Raw genomic sequence first — 18,982 nt, forward strand, 5'->3', positions numbered from 1 at the left:
AGAGTCTATTACAGATGTCACTACTCGCTTGCGGGTGTGAAAAAAAGTGCATTCCCTGAAGGAGCGATTTCAAAATAGCTGAAGGGAAAAATTGACAAATCGTTCGATAAGTAGGAATTAGTGTGAATCTCGTATTGTATACCTTAAAAAAAACCTTAAAATGGATACGTCTAATATGTCATCGTCCAGTTACTCATTTTACAAACCATCGTTCCACTATATCGAAGGCAGGACGCCTGTATACTATGGAAGCGTAAAAATGGTCAGGTTATGTACCATCTGGAATTGATAAAGTATTTATTTTCGAGGATCTCGGCCAATATATTTATCGACTTCTTCTTTTCGCTCTCTTCATCTTCAGATTCTTCAAGAGATTGAGAAAATCAGTAAGGAAGTTAATGGCAATATGAAGGCGCTTCAAGAAAAGATTGAGATCTCGACGAAACTTATTAATGCAATTTACAATGACGAGTCCAGGGATAAGAAATAATTTCCTTCTGACTCGGTCCACTCTGTGTCAGTTCATAAACGTACGGATTTAACTATTTCGCGTGCCTCGCTTGATAAAATAAAGTTAATTTCTTAAAGTAGTCACAGAATCTTGAATACGGGTCTAAAATGATTGTACTAGATATGTATGATGAGCTGTGGGAGTACTTTTTTCACTGCAAATCAGTGGAGTTAGATATTTAATTATAATTAAGAATAACACTTTCGGAGAAAATGGAAGAAAGCATTTTTTGAATTTAAGGAAATGAGGGGAAGAAAATTTAGGGCGTGTTCGAGTTAACTTGAGAGTATTGGCTCTCCAAGTCAATAAAAGAACACGCTGCAGTGTTACCGCAATATCGCTCGGAAAAAATTCCCTAGATCCTGTCTGCTACATCCTGCTGTCAAAACTATCGCCCCGATCGGCGTGCGTGTGTAATTAATAAGGAATTAATTTTCCAGGCACGAAAAACGGCGTTAAATATGGAAATCTAAGATGACCTGGTGGGCGGAACGAGGGAGCTAAGAAGCAGGAGCCTCGTGTTGTGGAATGGACGGTAAATATAGGTTATACGAGTATCCTGAAAATCATTCCATTCCTCTGACTAATTTTCGTACGCTGATTAGACGGTGCGCGATTCCAATCGCTTTAATTAACTCGCTTTATGCTGCATTATTATGCAGTTATTATGACGTCGCTTCACTCAGAAATGACACCTTTTAGTTGACAATGCGTTACGACCATAGGCTGCTTATCCTTAACTCTTTGGTATGTAGTATGTAATTCTCTGCATAGTTTTTTGGTATATCTATATGTTTGCTTGATGTTTGAAATCGGTTGAGAATGGAATTAAGAAGAGGAGTTTTAGGTTGAAGATATTGCATGCAGGTGGCTGTCACATCGAAGACAGATTCTAAAATATTGGTTTCTAATATTTTAATTTGTTTGCTGTATTGTAGATGTTTATTCGGAGTAGAATTAAGAGGAGCAGTTGGGATCGACAACGATGAACATGGGAGGCTGCTGTTTAGTTAAAGGATTTTGAACCGAGATGTTCAGGAGTTGAGAATATGCCATCGGAGATTAATTCTACCAATGCGCCGTCGGAGCATGGAATGGGAGAAAATTCTGAGCTCAGAGATGGCATAGCTGGAGAAAGCTTTGAAAATGGAGAATCCTCAGGTGCGTCAAAGAATTCGGAAGTGGAAATAACAATTAACGAAGGAAAATCTAAGAAAAGTTTTACGAATGGAGAATTGAGGATATCTAAAAGTCAGTTGGGTCTGGTAGAGGAGAATCTTGAGGAACGTGACAGGCATACAAGAGATATCGTAGAATCTCTGGAGCTTTTAGCACATGGTACGAAGGCATCCAGAGAAAGTGGAACGGTGGAACAGAATGGACTTCCCATATCTTTGACAGTGGATGCAAAGGGTGACCCGTTTCTATCGTCATTGCCTTCGACATCTCAGATTATGGATAATGATGTCGGTGCTGGTACTTCCAGTAATTTACCTACTGACGAAATGCCCAAAGTATCTCAGAAGAATTTGACGAGGAAAAGATATTTCTTAGAAGGTAGTATAAATAATTTGGAGGACGACTCATTGACTTTTGTCGATGCGATTGGATGTAAGCAGGAGTTATCGTCAGCCTGCAAGAATCACACGAGGAAAAAGGAGTTTTTGAAAAACAGTACTTGCTCCAGTGATACCGGTTTAACAGATGATTACAGCGTCAAGCCTATAAAGTTGCCATCAAAGTGCAATGACTCTACCTTTGCCCATACCTCCAATTCAATAGAAGAAGCCATGTCCTTTCCTATGACAACTTCTGATGCTCCTAGTACGTCGAATCTGTCACATGAAAATAATGAAACTCCTGTGGGGACAAAAAAGCCATTCAAGCTGCCAAGTTTAACAAATTTGCTAGATGTGGTGCAGGCCAGAAATAATGAATTAGAAAATGCGGTGGTATTAGCCGAAGGGTCATCGGTAAGTTGTCTTCGTGTCGATCAGGCTCGGAGTTTGGAGTTGGAGCCTCGTTTGATGAATAGCAGCGAGGAAAGCAATTCGGATACCGAGTCACAACGAGTTCCTGCGTCTCGAGGAGGAGCCAAAAAGGTAAGGCATGTGCAAAATTGTCTCGTAGCATCTTTCGATCGTTGTATACGTCTATCGGTAATTATCTTTGATGAGTATTAATTGCATCGTATTACTTAACTTTAAATAAGATCCTAGACATTGACGTTTAATCTTCAGAGGTCTTGCGAGCACAATGGTGTCGTAACAAAGGAAGGCGTCGAGTATTACCAATTGTGGCGCAGTACAGGCGGAGTGTCGACTACGGAATCTCTTTATGAAACTTTATATCCAAATCCTCCACCTTTGCCTCCCAGGGCAGCACATCGACCACTTCACAGGACCAACGCGTTACCGACTATGCCTCCGGAGATACCTAAAAGACATCCTCACAAACGTGCGCCATTTCATCCAGAGGATTGCTTTGGTTTTGAGATCGTGGATGTTGACGAGGCCTCTAATACAAAGGTAACCCCCAGAAAGAAGTAACGTTTGCTTAATATCGTCAATAAGTGGGATTAAATTTTATTATGACTTTCTTTCAGACTCGAACAGCCGTTACCAAAAGCATCGACTTATTAAGCTCTCCGAGACCGCATAGGCCATTGGTGCGACCAGAAGTTGGAACAAGCGGTCAAGTCGAGTGTCCTCCAACGCCTACCCATCGCCCGAAACCACTGAGACCTCTACCCATGTGTCCTACGTCGAATGCATCGTTACCCTTTGAAGAACCATTACCTCCAAGTAGCTCGATAAGGATAATAAAGCTCGACTTTTCTCACCTGTTACAACATCCACCATTTTCAAGGTCTTTCATTACTTTTTACAGTGTGGGAAGCCCGAATCGATAGCCACGGAAGAGTATTTTACATAGACCATGTAAACCGGACCACCACCTGGCAACGACCTGGAGTGGCAACTCGAAACGTGGGCTGTGACTTACGTAGACAACAACTGGACAGACGTTATCAGAGCGTTCGACGCACCATATCGCGCCCTGACAATATAGACCGCGAACTCGGCGCGTCCAACTCTGCTTCCACCCAAGTTGAGAACGGCGGAAGGCCCGCCGATAGATCCGATCGTAGCAACTCGGAACCCTTTGACATCACCACCACGCCACCGGTTCTTTTTCTCACAAGACCCGATTTTTTTACCGTGCTGCACACCAACTCCGAAGCGATGGAACTTTACAATCGGAAGCCTAACCTCAAACACATGGTCGGCAGGATTCGCAGGGATCCCACGGTATTTCCACGGTATGAGCACAATCGCGACCTGGTGGCATTGATCAATTTTTTCGCCGATCCGTCCAAGGAACTGCCGAGGGGTTACGAAGCAAAGCACGATCGTACCGGCAAGGTTAGTCCCTGTGATAATATTTCGCGATAGGTCGTTGCGGCTGTCATTCGGTGCAATCTTCTTTTACCAGAGGTTCTTCATAAGCCATCGGAGAAAGGCTACGTCCTTTATCGATCCGAGATTGAGTACGGAGGCTGCACATCCTCGAAACGTCCCCGACGAAGCCCCCGTACCTCCACCAAGATCCCAGCAGTCCTCGGTAGCAGCCTCTCCGGACATCCCGGTGGCGTACAACGACAAGGTGGTCGCTTTTCTGCGCCAACCCAACATCATGGATATTCTGAAGGAGAGATATGCCGCCCTAGGTCAGAATATCGCGCTCAGGGAGAAGATTAATACCATCAGAGTGGAGGGCTCCACCGCCCTGCAAAGATTGGGCCACGACGTACCCCTGGCTCTGTTGTTGAGGTAATTGGGGTAAATAATCGGTAGGATCTAGCCATTATCGTCGCCAAATAATCGTCTATTATTTCCGTAGCTTGTTCGAGCAGGAGATCATGTCGTACATTCCTGGGAACGTCGGTCGTTCCCCTTTAGGTAGTCCCCACGCATCCCCTGGACTGGCCAGGGCCTCGGCTAGAGCCCCGGCACCTTACAGGAGGGATTTCGAGGCAAAACTCAGGACCTTCTACAGGAAGATGGAGAGCAAGGGTTATGGGCAGGGCCCCGGGAAATTGAAGTACGATTTAAATAGTGCCTATGATTTTATGTTTCAATTTTCGGCTCAAAAAGGTTAACGCATCAACGATAATTGCAATAATTTCAAGGTTGCACATTCGAAGGGAGCACTTACTGGAGGATGCGTTCACTCGAATCATGGCTGCCTCGAAAAAGGATCTGCAGAAGGGCAAGTTGGTAGTGATCTTCGACCACGAAGAAGGCCTTGACTACGGAGGACCCTCCAGGGAATTCTTTTTCCACCTGTCCCGCGAGCTTTTCAATCCTTATTACGGCCTTTTTGAATACTCGGCGAACGATACTTATACGGTCCAGGTTTCTCCGATGTCCGCCTTTGTCGACAACTACCACGACTGGTTTAGATTCTCCGGTCGAGTGCTAGGCTTGGTCTTGGTGCACCAGTACCTCTTGGACGCCTTTTTCACGCGGCCCTTCTACAAAGCACTGTTGAGGATCCCAGCGAGCCTCAGCGACCTGGAAAGCCTCGATCAGGAGTTCCATCAGAGCCTGATGTGGATCAAAGAAAGAGACATCGGCACCGAACCTTTGGAGTTAACCTTCTCCGTGACCGAGGAGCTCCTGGGTCGCGTCGCCGAGAGGGAACTCAAGCCTGGTGGCAGAAACATTCTGGTCAGCGAGAAGAACAAAATGGAATACATCGACAGGGTGGTTCGCTGGAGGCTGGAACGTGGGGTGGCGGAGCAGACCGAGTCTTTGGTCAGGGGCTTCTACGAAGTGGTGGATCCGCGTCTAGTGTCGGTGTTCGATGCTCGCGAGCTGGAGTTGGTGATAGCCGGCGCCGCTGAGATCGATTTGAACGACTGGCGGGCTCACACCGAGTACCGGAGTGGTTACCACGATGCACATCCGGTAGTGGAGTGGTTCTGGAGCAGTATCAGTCGGTTCACCAATGAACAGAGGCTGCGGCTTTTGCAGTTTGTTACTGGCACGTCGAGCATCCCCTACGAGGGCTTTGCTGCGCTTCGAGGATCCACCGGGCCCAGGAAGTTCTGTATCGAGAAGTGGGGCAGGCCTAACAGTTTGCCCAGGTTGGTTTCGGTACTCTTCTTCTTTCTTTTTTCTTTTTTTTTTCCTACTTAACGGACACGTTTATTATGTGCTTTTTACCCTTTAAATTTGTCGTACGTTAAAAATGAATAATGTGAACGAGTTTGTTGGGCAATGCGTTAGTTTGTTTGGTTTGTATGGTTTCAGGGCTCATACGTGTTTCAATCGTCTGGACCTACCACCATACCCCACACCTGAGATTTTGTACGAGAAATTACTTCTAGCTGTCGAGGAGACGAACACATTTGGTATCGAGTAACGCAGTCACCAGCGATCCTGCCCTCGGTGGGATGCGAGGAGTCCGCGGTTAGTTAGTTTCTTTTCCTTCGATCGATCCCCAAGGATTGCCGAGAACAGTGAAAATGTATTAAAATGTATATATCGTGAGCTAGGCTGCGAGAACTCACGTGTTGTCGCGCGCACAACCGCGATTCGAAGCGTTTCATGCTGCGATGGAACAGGAAAAAGTGACAGGGACGTATTCCTCTCCGAACGGTTACGACTGTCGAGCTGTTAAAACAGCAACTCGGACGTAACCTATCTAACTCCAGAAACGTTATATCGTTCTTTGCTTTAGGTAACTGAACATATTTTTATTTATTTATTCGCGACAGTTGATACCTTATTCCGAGCATGAGGAAGTCTAACGGCAATTATTAGATTCTGAATCAGGCAAGTTGTCCGAAATGGAGAATTTCTTTCGTGCTAAAAACGTAACAAATACTCACGACTAACGGCTTATCAATTCTGCGATTGTTTCTAACACCGTTAAGTTGTCACCGTGTCGCTTTTTATTTCTCTTTTTTGATAGGTAAAGCTAACTTATTCGTTCTTTGCTATAGGTAATCGTGGACGTTTAACTTATTTACAGTTCGATAATGAACACTTTGTTCCAAGTATTGGATCCTGGATCGGACAAACCGTTCGATACACGGTTTTTCTGCGCTCAAAGTGTTAAAAGTATAAGAAGTGCTTACGACTAATGGCCTGTCATCGCTGTGATCGCTTCTAACACCATTAAGTCGTTGCCACGTCCCTTTTTGTTATTCTCGTCCTTATTGGGTAAAATCGAGTTATACATGTTTCGGTGTTAAATAGAGAGAATCGAGCCAGCATTCGGTGCAGGTCATATACACTGCAGGTACAATGGCGAACGGTGCAGATCATTTTAATTCATTTGCGAAGGAACTACGCAGAGCGCACACGAGTTTCTAAAATTGAACCGACTACAAGGTACCGTTTAAAGCGTAGTCATTACAATGCTATTTTTTTTTTACCGAGTAACAGGCCACTCGAGTATGAACTTCGTTATATCGTCGATTACTCCATCATAACCCTTGTACTACATATCGAGGTTCTTTTTGACAGTTGCACTTGCATGCCCGATCGTGTAGTAGAGGAAACAGGGAATGCCGAGTAACTCGCGTATTTAATTATCGTTACCCCACAATTTGCCACCGTTCGGTCCTCAAACTAGTCAAGTAGCCACATAGGAACAAAACATTTCACGATCTAATATATTACATGGAACTAGAACCGTTAATATCGTAGCTGTATCGTATTCCATGGATCTACCCGTTATTACGTTAAAGCATCTCTTTTTTGTTAAGAAAAATAAAGGATGCCTTTTTGTTGTTAAATTAAGACTGGTCGAATCTCTGTACCATGGTTATAGTCTTCTTTTTCATGGGGTAGAAATATCTTCTTTTTAACAAGAAATCATCGTTGAATATTACACATCTAGCCGTTCTACATCAGTTCTTAGTAAAGTTAATAGTTAGTGCTCCGTTTAAGGGGATGGGTAATTAATTTTAACATTTTAAGGCACAGAGCCTTAACACGTCTATTTTTCTAAGCGTAGGCATTTTATTTGAATACATAATTATTCATAATTTTCACAAAAGCTACGAGTTAACATTTCGATCGATTCTCCTAACTCTGGATAATTGAAAAGGTTATCGTTGATCGGGAACTGAATCGAAAAACCGTGTTACAAGGTATATCTTGGTAAAGTATATCCAAGGAGAGGAGCAAGGGCTCCCCTAGTGGGACCTATGCGTCACCCGAGGTCCTGCGGATTCTTCAAGGGAAAAGCTGTCGGCCAATGTGAAATCCGTCGAAATCAATAAGTCCGAGGAGAGCGAGGTCACGCGGGGGTGTAGCCGGCGCTTCCCGCAGTGCGCGAGTCAGGGCGAGTCAGCACGAGTTCGCGCGACGGCGTCCCTCTCCGTTACCCTCCGTGTATAGGACCCGATAGGACTCGTGGGAGGCGAACGGTCATTACAAGGTGCGACGGAGTCGGCAATACGAGCGAGAAGGCGCTATAGGAATCGTGCTCGCGCGACAAGGACAAGCCCTTGGTCGGCGCGGTCAAGATGGCGCCAGACCCCAGGCGGCGCGCGCATCGCGCACGGCCATCGCGACGCGTCCGAGTCGGGGTGAGAGTTCCAGACTGTTGAGGACGTACAACGTGCGTTAAAATCGTCACGCCTCGTCGAAGCGACTCTCGAGTTATGCCCGGCTGCGCGGCCTTCCATCTCGCGGGTTAGAGAGATCGCCGATCGTCCTCGGAACTCGGTCTAGGGTCCTAGGGGAGCAGTACGGCGGACAGGTTAGGGACGGACGGCCGCCATTTTGGAGCGCGAGCCGTGGTCCGTGACAGCTAGGCGCTCTTCGCTCATCGATGCGGCGGCTCTCGCGCTTCCGCTCGTCCCGTTCGTGCGCCTCGACGTCGGAATCGGTGAAATCGGCGAAATCGGCCTCCGGCTAACCGCGAGCACCGTCCCGGAACTACCCCGACGGCGCGCCGCCACCCTAGACGCCCATTCGCGGCTCCGAATCCCCGACCATGGAGACTCCGAGGGAACGCGAGATCGCCGCCGAGGACAGCATCAAGGTGGTCTGTCGATTCCGGCCGCTCAATGACTCCGAGGAGAAGGCCGGCTCCAAGTTCATCGTCAAATTCCCCTCCGGCGGCGAGGAGAATTGCATCTCCATCGGGGTAAGTCCTCTCGGTCAAGGAACCGATCGATGCCCGAGGAACCATGGCGGCCCGAGGCTGACCCCGACCCCGGCCCCGGGTGGCGACGTCGCCGGCCTGGCAGCAGAGCACGGCTTCGAGCAGAGTTCAGCGTTCCTGAGCTCTTCCAGAATCTCTAGAGATTCGTTATGTAACTAGGAGGACGCCCGATATGCCTCGGGTCAAGGGGGATTTTGATATTTCAGGAGTTGCCCTGGAAGGGTGAAGGGTCGACCGCTTTATACTTAACCCATTTATGACAGTCCGAATCGTCCCGGAAGTACTTTAATCAGGGGAGATGGTTTCATCTACCGTAATGTTCAAATTGGTGTAGAGCTCGTAGAAAGTTCCTTGAAGAACATTGAAAATTTTACTTAGGGGTCGAGTGCGGAAACCTTCATGGAGCACCTTGGGTTTAAAAAATCATATGAAGAATTTGGATCGTACCCAAACGTCTAATTGCAAGGAATGTTTTATGTATTGTAATCTTTTAAGTGAAATGCATCCTATGTTTAATATTAATAGAATAAAACAGTAATGCTTTGAAAATTTATGTTAAAGGGTTGACGCGATTTTAGAAATTATAGGTTCGGTTAACTTTAAAATAGTTTTTTCTTTTTATCGAGTGTCATGACATTTCCAGAGATGGGTTCCTGGTGTATCTATTATTTGCATGGATGTTTCTTGGAAATGTAGGTTAAGTTTTGTGTTAAGGTTAATCCTCGATCTCATAATGGCTCTATCGCACAACCGTAAAGAACTGCTACAGCAATGTGTGACTTTTCTCCGTGCCTTATCGTCGCACGACCTTTTGGAGCTTACCTTGAAACGTTAATACTTTTCATCCAAGTCACACGAGTTGCTTGGAATGGAGTAATGCATTTTTCTTAAAAAAAAAAAAAAAAAAAGTTCCTTCGTGTTTTCAAAGACCCATCACGAGAAGCATAATTACTTGTGAATCAAACAAATATGTATTTACGTTCCATGCATTTTTCCTACTTTTTCTTTTATCGACCTCGTGTCTGTCAGGTAGTCTAAAATGTGATTCACAAGGAGCCGAAAAGCAAGAGGAATAAAGTCTGCTTCGCATTTGGGAATGACTCATGACACTCGAGTCAGCCGATCCTTTATTATGTGTGAAGATACTGAACTTTTTTTAGTTCATATTTAGTTATCGATATACAGGATGGTTTGTGTAACTTGATCATTTTCGATACTTAAATAATGTTTATTTTAATAATTTGTAAAATAGCTTACAAAGATGGGTTTGGTATACAATAATTTTTCTGCTATCTTTTATTGCAAAATTAATATTAAAGTGAAAGAATTATGCAAACAAAGTTTTAAAATGTATCGTAAGCTGTCGCTGTGAATTAAATAAATTAATGGTATGTAAGACAGTGGTCGGATCATAGGTGTCTTGAAAATGAGAGTACCTCATAAGAGCGGCTCAACTTTAAAACTGTTTAGCCTCATGTAGGACCCTTTAGTGCCTTTGCGCCCCTCTAAACTTTAGAAAGAGTCGCCCCTATTGTATGTACAAGAATCGCGGCACAAAGCTTGACTTTTTTCATTTGACGGAGCGCGCTCCAATTTCTCTCCATTGTTTGTAGCGTTCAAAGGGACAGTAAAGAAGTGCTGCTCCTCTGTTGATTCACTTGTCATTAAAGGACGGATGTTCGGTACAGTCATTATCTCTGGACAATTCCTCTCGTCCCTGTTAAATCCTTCGATTGTAGCTTCCAAACCGATGCTTCGATAAAATCTTCCACAATTATTCTGCAAATGGATGCCTAAGTGGGTTCACGGGAGCTAAAGATGTTTCGTTATATATTTCTAGGGAAAGGTATATCTCTTCGATAAAGTTTTCAAGCCAAATGCGACGCAGGAGAAGGTCTACAACGAAGCAGCAAAGTCTATCGTCACCGACGTCTTGGCAGGATACAATGGAACAATTTTTGCATATGGTCAAACGTCATCGGGTAATTAAAAAAAAACATACTTTCCATAATTCAATTAAGTTGATAACGTTTACCGGAAATTTATTATTAACGCGTACTCTCGTGACCCTAGGCAAGACGCACACGATGGAAGGAGTTATCGGTGACAGTGGCAAACAGGGTATTATTCCCAGGATTGTCAACGACATATTCAATCACATCTATGGCATGGAGGAGAACCTGGAGTTCCATATTAAGGTGTCCTACTTCGAGATCTACATGGACAAGATCAGAGATTTGCTCGACGGTAAATTTTTGATTTCGCCAATGATACTTAAAGTAATTTACTTGGACGTACGATTAATCGGAAATAAGGTTCTAATGCTTCTGTTTCTTCCGCAGTGTCGAAGGTTAACTTGAGCGTGCACGAGGACAAGAATCGAGTGCCATTCGTCAAGGGGGCTACGGAGCGGTTCGTGTCCAGCCCGGAGGAGGTGTTCGAGGTTATAGAGGAAGGAAAGTTGAATCGTCACATCGCCGTGACCAACATGAACGAGCACAGTTCCCGATCCCACTCGGTTTTCTTGATCAACGTCAAGCAAGAGAACCTCGAGAACCAGAAGAAGCTCTCCGGCAAACTTTACCTTGTCGATCTGGCAGGTTCGGAGAAGGTGAGCGAGAGCATAATCTATTATCTAACCGCATCGTACTCCTGGGATCGACAAACGTTTTTCTTTCTCCGTGTTCCAGGTCTCGAAGACAGGAGCGGAGGGGACTGTCCTGGACGAGGCGAAAAACATTAACAAGTCGTTATCGGCCCTCGGTAACGTAATATCTGCCCTGGCCGATGGCAACAAGACTCATATACCCTATCGAGACTCGAAGCTCACGCGAATTCTCCAAGAATCCTTGGGAGGCAATGCCAGAACTACGATCATCATCTGTTGCTCTCCGGCGAGCTTCAACGAGTCCGAGACCAAGTCGACGCTGGACTTTGGTGAGTATCGGAAATCCGACCGACGGGCGAACGGTCCTTTCTTAATCCGAAACGTTGCGCAGGTAAACGAGCCAAGACCATCAAGAACGTCGTTTGCGTCAACGAGGAGTTGACGGCGGAAGAGTGGAAACGACGGTACGAACGCGAGAAGGAGAAGGCGGCTCGACTAAAAGGGAAGGTCGAGAAGCTGGAATCGGAGCTGTCTCGATGGAGGCAAGGTGAGACCGTCAAGCTGGAGGAGCAGGTCAACCTGGTGGAGGCTCCCGACGTCGTTTCCCCCAGTGTTGTGACCGTCGAAGGTAACGTACCCAAAGTTGACGACATCGTCGAGTCTGCCGATGGAGCCGTTACTTACGTCTCTCCTCTCTGTATTTCCCGTGAACTTTCAGCCGAAGTCGACGACGGTCCGATGCCGGCCACTCCGGGCGGCGGCCTGATGGCCGGCTCTCTCTCCAACGAAGAGAGGCAAAAGCTCGAGGAGGAACGCGAGCGGCTCTATCAGCAGCTCGACGACAAGGACGAGGAGATCAACCAGACCTCGCAGTTCGTGGAGAAGTTGAAGGAGCAGATGGAGGAACAGGAGGAACTGATCGCGTGCGCGAGGCGCGACTACGAGCAGCTTCAACAGGAGATGAACCGCATCCAGCAGGAGAACGAGAGCGCGAAGGAAGAGGTCAAGGAGGTCCTCCAAGCTCTCGAGGAGCTTGCCGTCAACTACGACCAGAAGTCCCAGGAGGTAGGCAAGTCCCCTCGCCTTCTAGGCACCCCTCGAATCCCGCCCGGTGCCTAGTCGTCTACAAAAGTAAGGAATGTCCTCGACCCTCCAGGTCGATGCCAAGAACAAGGAGCACGAGGCCCTGACCGAGGAGCTGCTGGCCAAGCAGGTCGCGCTAAACACCACGACCACCGAACTGCAACAGCTGCGAGACATGTCGGCCCACCAGCGCAAACGTATCGTCGAGATGCTCGCCAACTTGCTAAAGGATCTTGGCGAGATGGGCGTGGCAATCGGCGGGGATGAGAATCTCAAGGTGATGCCCAGAAATTTTCTGGAGTCGAACTCCACAACGGCGACGAAACGTCGCGCTTGATTTTTGGTTCATGGAGCAAAGGTGGTGACGTATGTTTTTTTTTCTCGGTAAAAAGGTTACCCCGGACAGCAGCGGTAAGCTCGAGGAAGAATTTACGGTCGCTAGGCTCTATATCAGCAAGATGAAGTCGGAGGTGAAGAATCTGGTACAGCGTTGCCAGGGACTGGAATGCTTCCAAGCGGACTGTAACAAGAAGGTACGTTGCGTTGGGAATATCTTTGTTGGTTTCTTCGCGCTGTAGAAACTGTAGGCAACGTTGTATGCAGGTTTCGGAGTACGAAAGGGAGCTGGGCGAGTGCAGACTGCTGATCTCGCAGCACGAAGCCAGGATGCAAACCCTGACGGAGTCGATGAAGGAGGCAGACGCTCGCAAACGTGCCCTGGAGGAGGACGTGGATGCCCTCCGGGAGGAGTGCGCCAAGCTGAAAGCTGCCGAACAGGTGCAGGCAGTCAGCAACAAGGAGAAGGCCCAGGAGAAGGAGGCCGCCACGAAGATGAGAGTGGCCCTGGAGCAGCAGATGGACCAGTTGCGCGATGCTCACCAGAAACAGGTCAAGTACCGTCCTTCGGAGAGGAATGCCCCGAAAACGGTTTACGTTGGAATTCATTTTTATGTCCACTACTTATTTTTACCTTTCACGAGTATTTTCTTTCATGGGTGGATTCTCTTTAGGTGGCTGCTCTCAGAGACGAAATTTCCGAGAAGCAGCAACTGATCGGCGAGCTGAAGGACTTGAATCAGAAATTCACTCTGGCTCACCAGCAGATGCAGGCTGACTACGAACGCCTAAAACAGGAGGAGGCGGATAAGTCGATCAAGCTGCAGGAGCTCATTCTGACGAACGAGCGTCGCGAACAGGTATATATATATATATATTTTTTTTTTTCTTCAATTAGAAACCTTAACCTCCATTTCGGTCCGACGTAACCTTCGATGCTCATAAATCATTGATTCCAGGCAAGAAAAGACCTGAAGGGTCTCGAAGACACGGTGGCCAAGGAGCTGCAGACCCTCCACAATCTTCGCAAAATGTTTGTACAAGACCTCCAGGCTAGAATTAAGAAGTCTGCCAATGCCGAGGACAACGAAGACGATGGCGGGTCGTTGGCACAGAAGCACAAGATCTCCTTCCTCGAGAACAACCTCGATCAGTTGACGAAAGTGAGTTGGGGTACTCTCTTGACCTCAGGGAATTCATTGTCCGCGCGTCACTTCTACCGTTAATTGTCCTCATTTGAAACAGGTGCACAAGCAGCTCGTCAGGGACAACGCCGACCTCCGCTGCGAGCTGCCCAAACTTGAGAAACGACTCAGAGCGACCATGGAACGCGTCAAAGCCCTTGAGACTGCCCTGCGAGATGCCAAGGATGGGGCGATGAAGGATCGCAAGCGATACCAGTACGAGGTCGACAGGATCAAGGAAGCCGTTCGACAGAAGAATTTGGCTCGACGTGGTCCCAGTGCCCAGATCGCCAAGCCGATCAGGGCTGGCCAGCACCACATGGGAGGAATTAACGCCGTCAGGACCGGAAACCGAGGTAAGGAGTGATCAGTCAAGTAAACATTTTGAGGTTAACCCTCCGCTCGAAGGCGGTAGTATACCTTGGCCGTTCGGGTCCCGATGTCTTGAAAGAAAATATGAAACTTCCTTAGACACGCTATCCAAAGGGGATTCCGAAGGGTCGATTCTCTCAGTTCCGTGAAAAAAGTGAAGTGCATTCGAGTGACAGGAAGAACCGATAACAAGGACCGAAGTGGTTCCAATCGGTGCCATTCCATTGTCGCAGAACTGGCGAGTTGACCGGAAACGGTCGACGCTGCCGTGCTATCGTTTAACGTGGACACAATTGCTCCGGTGGATACTTTCGAAATAGTCAGGGAGGGCTTAAGGCGTAACCAGTGGTCTATAGGTGGGACGGGGAGAACGTCGGAGATGATATTTTAACGAGACCGCGATCGTTTCTTAAGTATTCATTGGATGCAAACGTGTCCGCATGCTGCTACCATTGACGGTGCCCCGTTTAAGTAATATGCTTCTCACGCGCATGCATAGTGCACCTAGTTCGATATTTAATTTAAACCTTTACACGTGGAGTATTCGTTTACGAATTAATTATATACAATAGTAAATAGTTTAGAAAAACGAACGACTTACTTGGTCTCATTACTATACGTGTATATATATATACGTGCATCTTTCAAATTTAATTCCACCGGGAATTTATTCCTTACAAGGACCATCGTTAGGACCGTCAGAATATTTATAACTTAAAGAGATTTATTTTATACCTATAGAACCTTATTTATTTATACATTCGTGGGATGTCGTTTAAAAATGATCTTTGTGACTTTGCGACGTGTATGGTACATAAAGTTGATCTTTTGAGATAAAAATACGCCCGAGTACGTCAGCGACGGGAGTCCACTCTGCTTTTTTCTCCGTTCGTTTTAGCGGTTAAAAATCGATTTCTTTATGCATACGCAAAGCTTTTCTCTCTCATTCTTTGGCATTAGACGTTAAGTTGACTCCTTGGAGAACTTATAGGACCGGAGAGTTCGTTCGAGAAGTAAACGATCCCATAAGTTCCCCCCGGTTAAGTTTCATTCCGACGGGCACATAGACCGGTAGGAGAATCTCGCGAGGCATCGACGTGGGTGTCCTCCGTAAAACTCCGGATGTCGGCCTTCGCTCCGCGAGACTCCGTGTTAACGTTTTGCGGTTCCTCGAAGATCCGACGAATCCTTGCCGGGGTCCTTCTAACGGTCTATCTGCCACCTCGAACAGGACGGAACGCTCGGATTTATTTTGTCTTCTTCTGTTTCTTTTTTTCCATGTTCTCCCCGAAATAGATGTGGAATGTCAAGTACGGCGGACGTGAGAGTAACCCTGAAAAACCTGAAAAAAAAATTCTCTTCACTTTTACAGAGAACGAGCGCAAGAGCGCGTTTGCCGACGAAAAGGACAGAGTTCCGAAGGTGAATCTGATTTACAACTCGTGCATGTAAAGGGAAAAGGAGAAAAAGAGAGAGGAGAGAGCGAGATATCGAGGGAAGGGAAAGATCGGGAGAGGAGCCCTTCGAGGTGGAGGCCGATACCTCGGAGAGCCCTCCGGAGCTTCCCGCTTGCTTCTCCGGTCCCCCGATTTCGGTTGGGCGACGGGACTCGGGCACGTGCCACCCGTCGACGTTTGTACATAGTTGGTTAATTGTCCTACATGGTTTACCGCCGTCTACTTCTTGCTTTCCTCCTCTTTTTTTTCTCTTATGCATATATATATATATATATCTAGGTTCATAAATTATCGAAGCGCTTAAATACTTGCAAGGAAACGCGCTCGACGGCGCGTCGTCTCGATCGAAGTTAGAAACGACGCGCGTCGCGGCCTGTGAGGTACGGTCGCGATCACGGTCTACGATCGAGGTGGGACGGTCGCCCGAGATTCGCCGAAGGGACCGACAACGGGCGATTTTCTTCTGCGGATCCGGAGCGATCGTTAGGTCGAGGAGCGACTTCGGGGACCGTCTCGCGGTTCGTCGCGTCAACGCGCGAGCATCCTACTTCGGGGACGCTCCCGGAGAGACGACCCGTCGGATGGGGAACGCGATGCTTAAAAGACGTCCTCGGGAATGGGAACGGCTCGAAGTCCCTCCACTCGGCGCCTATTTATTCGGTGTCGCGAACGAAGTCGTCCCCGCACCGTGATACCAATTATTAATTGTCTATTTAAATTAATTTATTAATCCATCCATACCCCACGCACTTCAGAGGCTCTCGTCGTAGGATTACGCGAACGTATCTTCGGGCCTGCAAAACGTCCGGGGCAGTCGAGTTCCGTCGGTCTTTCGACGGAAAAACGATCTTTGACTTGAGGTCGCCCAAACGGCCGGTCTCGCTTCCGAACCGATTTCTAAGAAACGTGGAAAGAAGCGACGCGATTCCTACGAGGCCCGAGGCGACTCGGGTCTTCTAATTTTTCCCAGCTCGGGATGTACCGCGCAACGTTAATCTTAAGGATTATTTATGCCGAATTCCCAAGCTACTAAGTTACTCCGGCCTGGTACTTTGCCGGGGAACGGGGACTCGACCCGTCTCCCTTTGCTGCCTCGACGGAAGGGAACCTCCTTCGAATCCAGGGGCGGACTCGAGCGACGGCTCTTTTTCCTCGTTCGAGGACCGAGACGAACCCCGCGTTACCTTATAAAGATCGTAGGCTATTTAATCGTCTCGCCGATGTTCGCGACAGGCGTCGATATGGAATTAAGGTTATACTTTAATCGATTCCCGCTTAACGCTCGCTCTAAACGGTTTCTTAGCGGACGGCGCCGAGGTAGCGTCGTCTCTCGAGCCTCGGGACGTTTCCAAGAGGATTCTCGAGAACTTCCATGGAATTACCCCGCGTACCAACGGTGACGTCCATAGATGATAATTGACGGTGCGCGTGGTCTCGCCTGTCTCGCCGAGTACGCATTTTTCCCTTCGTTCTTTTTTCTTTTTCTCCGTCGAGCACCCGTCGCATTTTACGCCCCGCCAAAGGGATCCGTAGCATTCCTGGAGGGCGGTTTAATAATAATTAACGATAACCGCGGGAAGACGCGAGCGAAACGTTGTCGCGGAGGACAGGCTTGCTTACCTTTAAGAACGTCACCGTCGAACGAGGTCGAATTCCGCGTAGGAGATTTTTTAGCCAGACGGGGAAGTCCCCTCCTCGAGAAATGAATTTTTCTCGCGAGGTCGACCGGTCCGTAGTCGGGCGCGGAGAGGTCCTCCGCCACCGAACGAATTATCGCAATTTTTTCGCGCGAGCGTACCTTTCATCGAGTGGCAAAAAAAGGAAATTGAAATTGCGGCCCTCTCCGTGCTCGGTTCGAGCTCCCACCTCGGAAGGGAGAGTCGAGACCCCCTTTCCTCCTCCCGCGATCCTTGGTGTCCATTTTCGTCTATTCACGAAAGATCCGTGAATCCGCGCTCCGCGGCCTCGGCTATCTCGGAGGTGTCGCGCGAGTTGCTTCCACGATGTTACGGGCAATGCGGAGGAAAAATAAAGAAAGCCGCGGCCGGCGAGAAAGGAGCAGAGGAATAAGAGGCGGACGAAAGAGTCGCGATTATTTTTCATAAATGCAAAGCACGAGAGAGAGAGAGAGAGAGAAAGAGAGCGTGTACGGATGTTAATCGTAGCGGATAATTGAAAATAATGATCGTCGATATGGAACACTTAACTGCACACGGCCGCCGATCGCATCGTCGAAGCGAAGGTCGATCTCTGATCCGTACTTTACGTTGATCTTTAATTATTATCTTTCTTTTCTGACGCCCCGAGCAGCCCGAGGGACTTCTTAATCACTGTCCATTTTAATCGTCTTCGATTTTTTTCGAAAAGTCGATCGAATTGGGCAATCAATTGATAACGGATACGGAAAATATTCATCGAAGGGCCTTTTATTCGGCAAGGCCTTTCGCGATTTTTTGGATAACGAGTAGAAATATTATCGACGAATTCGTTATTTGAGGTTTACAAAATTCTGGGAAATTTTTTTTAATTTTCTTCTCTTTTTTCCAAAGGAGTTTATCTCGTCGCGAATTTTCTAACTAGTGACATTTTAATTCGCACGCAAGGTTTCGAGGACGCGTCGAAGCGAAAACGTTCCTCGAAATTATTGTATCTCTCCTTTGCGATTTTTCCAGGTTCGGATCTACCTCGGCTGACAAAGTCGGATCGCGCGATTAAAAAAAGGTCTAGATCGGCAAGACCGCGTAGCGAGATCGCTGATTTATTTTAGGATAGATCCTTAGACTGTACGTGCAGGGTGTCGAGTGAGGGAGCGGGAGAGGCCGTAGACCCGGAAAAGTGCAAAACTACAAAAAAAAAAAATGCAAGGCAAGGAAGCAAAAACACATACCACTTAATTGTAACGAATGCTATCATTGGAATTAATCGTGAAGAAAGGGAAATCTAGAAAAAAAAAAGGAGAGGGTGCGAGAGTGCGAGTGCGCATGAGAGAGAGGAAGCTATTACTATTGCTACAATTATTATCGAATCGATTAGGAGAATGCTTACAATTAAAGGCACGTGAAAACGGACGCGACTTTTTATTCATCTTGCGTGATCCCGAATTTTCTCTCGCACTTATTTTTTCTATCGATCTCCGGTTTTTATCTCGTTGCAATTTGTAGCTCAACGAGGATCGATATTGTTTCGATGGTTTTGGTTGGCCTTAAGAGGTATCGCGCATTGTCGTGAGATTTTGGAAACGAGG

The 18,982-nt window shown here is 47.2% G+C and overlaps 2 protein-coding genes across 5 annotated transcripts; both read left to right on the top strand.

Annotated features, from left to right (window-relative positions):
- Positions 1 to 56: 56 nt before the first annotated feature.
- On the top strand, positions 57 to 7,591 carry LOC105700883 (E3 ubiquitin-protein ligase HECW2). 2 transcript variants are annotated; one of them, XM_012427121.1, is made up of 11 exons: positions 57 to 262; positions 362 to 530; positions 952 to 1,046; positions 1,450 to 2,613; positions 2,752 to 3,039; positions 3,117 to 3,315; positions 3,401 to 3,933; positions 4,004 to 4,341; positions 4,412 to 4,612; positions 4,701 to 5,660; positions 5,827 to 7,591. In XM_012427121.1, the coding sequence occupies exons 4-11, from the start codon at positions 1,561 to 1,563 to the stop codon at positions 5,936 to 5,938; spliced, it is 3,684 nt and encodes a 1,227-aa protein (XP_012282544.1). In that variant the 5' UTR covers positions 57 to 262; positions 362 to 530; positions 952 to 1,046; positions 1,450 to 1,560; the 3' UTR covers positions 5,939 to 7,591. The 2 variants fall into 2 exon arrangements, with proteins under 2 accessions (XP_012282544.1, XP_012282545.1); XM_012427122.2 differs by lacking the exons at positions 57 to 262; positions 362 to 530; positions 952 to 1,046 and adding an exon at positions 1,195 to 1,258.
- A 527-nt stretch (positions 7,592 to 8,118) lies between these two features.
- Positions 8,119 to 18,803, top strand: LOC105700884 (kinesin heavy chain). 3 transcript variants are annotated; one of them, XM_012427125.1, is made up of 14 exons: positions 8,119 to 8,680; positions 10,539 to 10,680; positions 10,772 to 10,945; positions 11,041 to 11,309; positions 11,389 to 11,635; positions 11,698 to 11,934; positions 12,025 to 12,371; positions 12,463 to 12,666; positions 12,782 to 12,922; positions 12,993 to 13,277; positions 13,400 to 13,585; positions 13,685 to 13,888; positions 13,971 to 14,265; positions 15,578 to 18,803. In XM_012427125.1, exons 1-14 carry the CDS (start codon positions 8,528 to 8,530, stop codon positions 15,604 to 15,606), a joined length of 2,913 nt encoding a protein of 970 aa, XP_012282548.1. In that variant the 5' UTR covers positions 8,119 to 8,527; the 3' UTR covers positions 15,607 to 18,803. The 3 variants fall into 3 exon arrangements, with proteins under 3 accessions (XP_012282548.1, XP_012282546.1, XP_012282547.1); XM_012427123.2 differs by having other exon boundaries at positions 15,654 to 18,803; XM_012427124.2 differs by lacking the exon at positions 15,578 to 18,803 and adding an exon at positions 14,381 to 15,567.
- The last annotated feature ends 179 nt before the right edge of the window (positions 18,804 to 18,982 follow it).

This window comes from Orussus abietinus, unplaced genomic scaffold, assembly GCF_000612105.2.
Source record: "Orussus abietinus isolate OABI.00-Male unplaced genomic scaffold, Oabi_2.0 scaffold9, whole genome shotgun sequence".
NCBI lineage: Eukaryota > Metazoa > Arthropoda > Insecta > Hymenoptera > Orussidae > Orussus > Orussus abietinus.

Bases quoted from the DNA above. Each gene is read 5' to 3' on its own strand.
- LOC105700883 (XM_012427121.1), top strand. From the start codon at position 1,561: ATGCCATCGGAGATTAATTCTACCAATGCGCCGTCGGAGCATGGAATG. The intron at 4,342-4,411 runs GTAATTGGGGTA...TTATTTCCGTAG, and splicing joins CCCCTGGCTCTGTTGTTGAG to CTTGTTCGAGCAGGAGATCA. The intron at 4,613-4,700 runs GTACGATTTAAA...AATAATTTCAAG, and splicing joins CAGGGCCCCGGGAAATTGAA to GTTGCACATTCGAAGGGAGC.
- LOC105700884 (XM_012427123.2), top strand. From the start codon at position 8,528: ATGGAGACTCCGAGGGAACGCGAGATCGCCGCCGAGGACAGCATCAAG. The intron at 13,889-13,970 runs GTGAGTTGGGGT...CATTTGAAACAG, and splicing joins ACCTCGATCAGTTGACGAAA to GTGCACAAGCAGCTCGTCAG. The intron at 14,266-15,653 runs GTAAGGAGTGAT...TCACTTTTACAG, and splicing joins CGTCAGGACCGGAAACCGAG to AGAACGAGCGCAAGAGCGCG.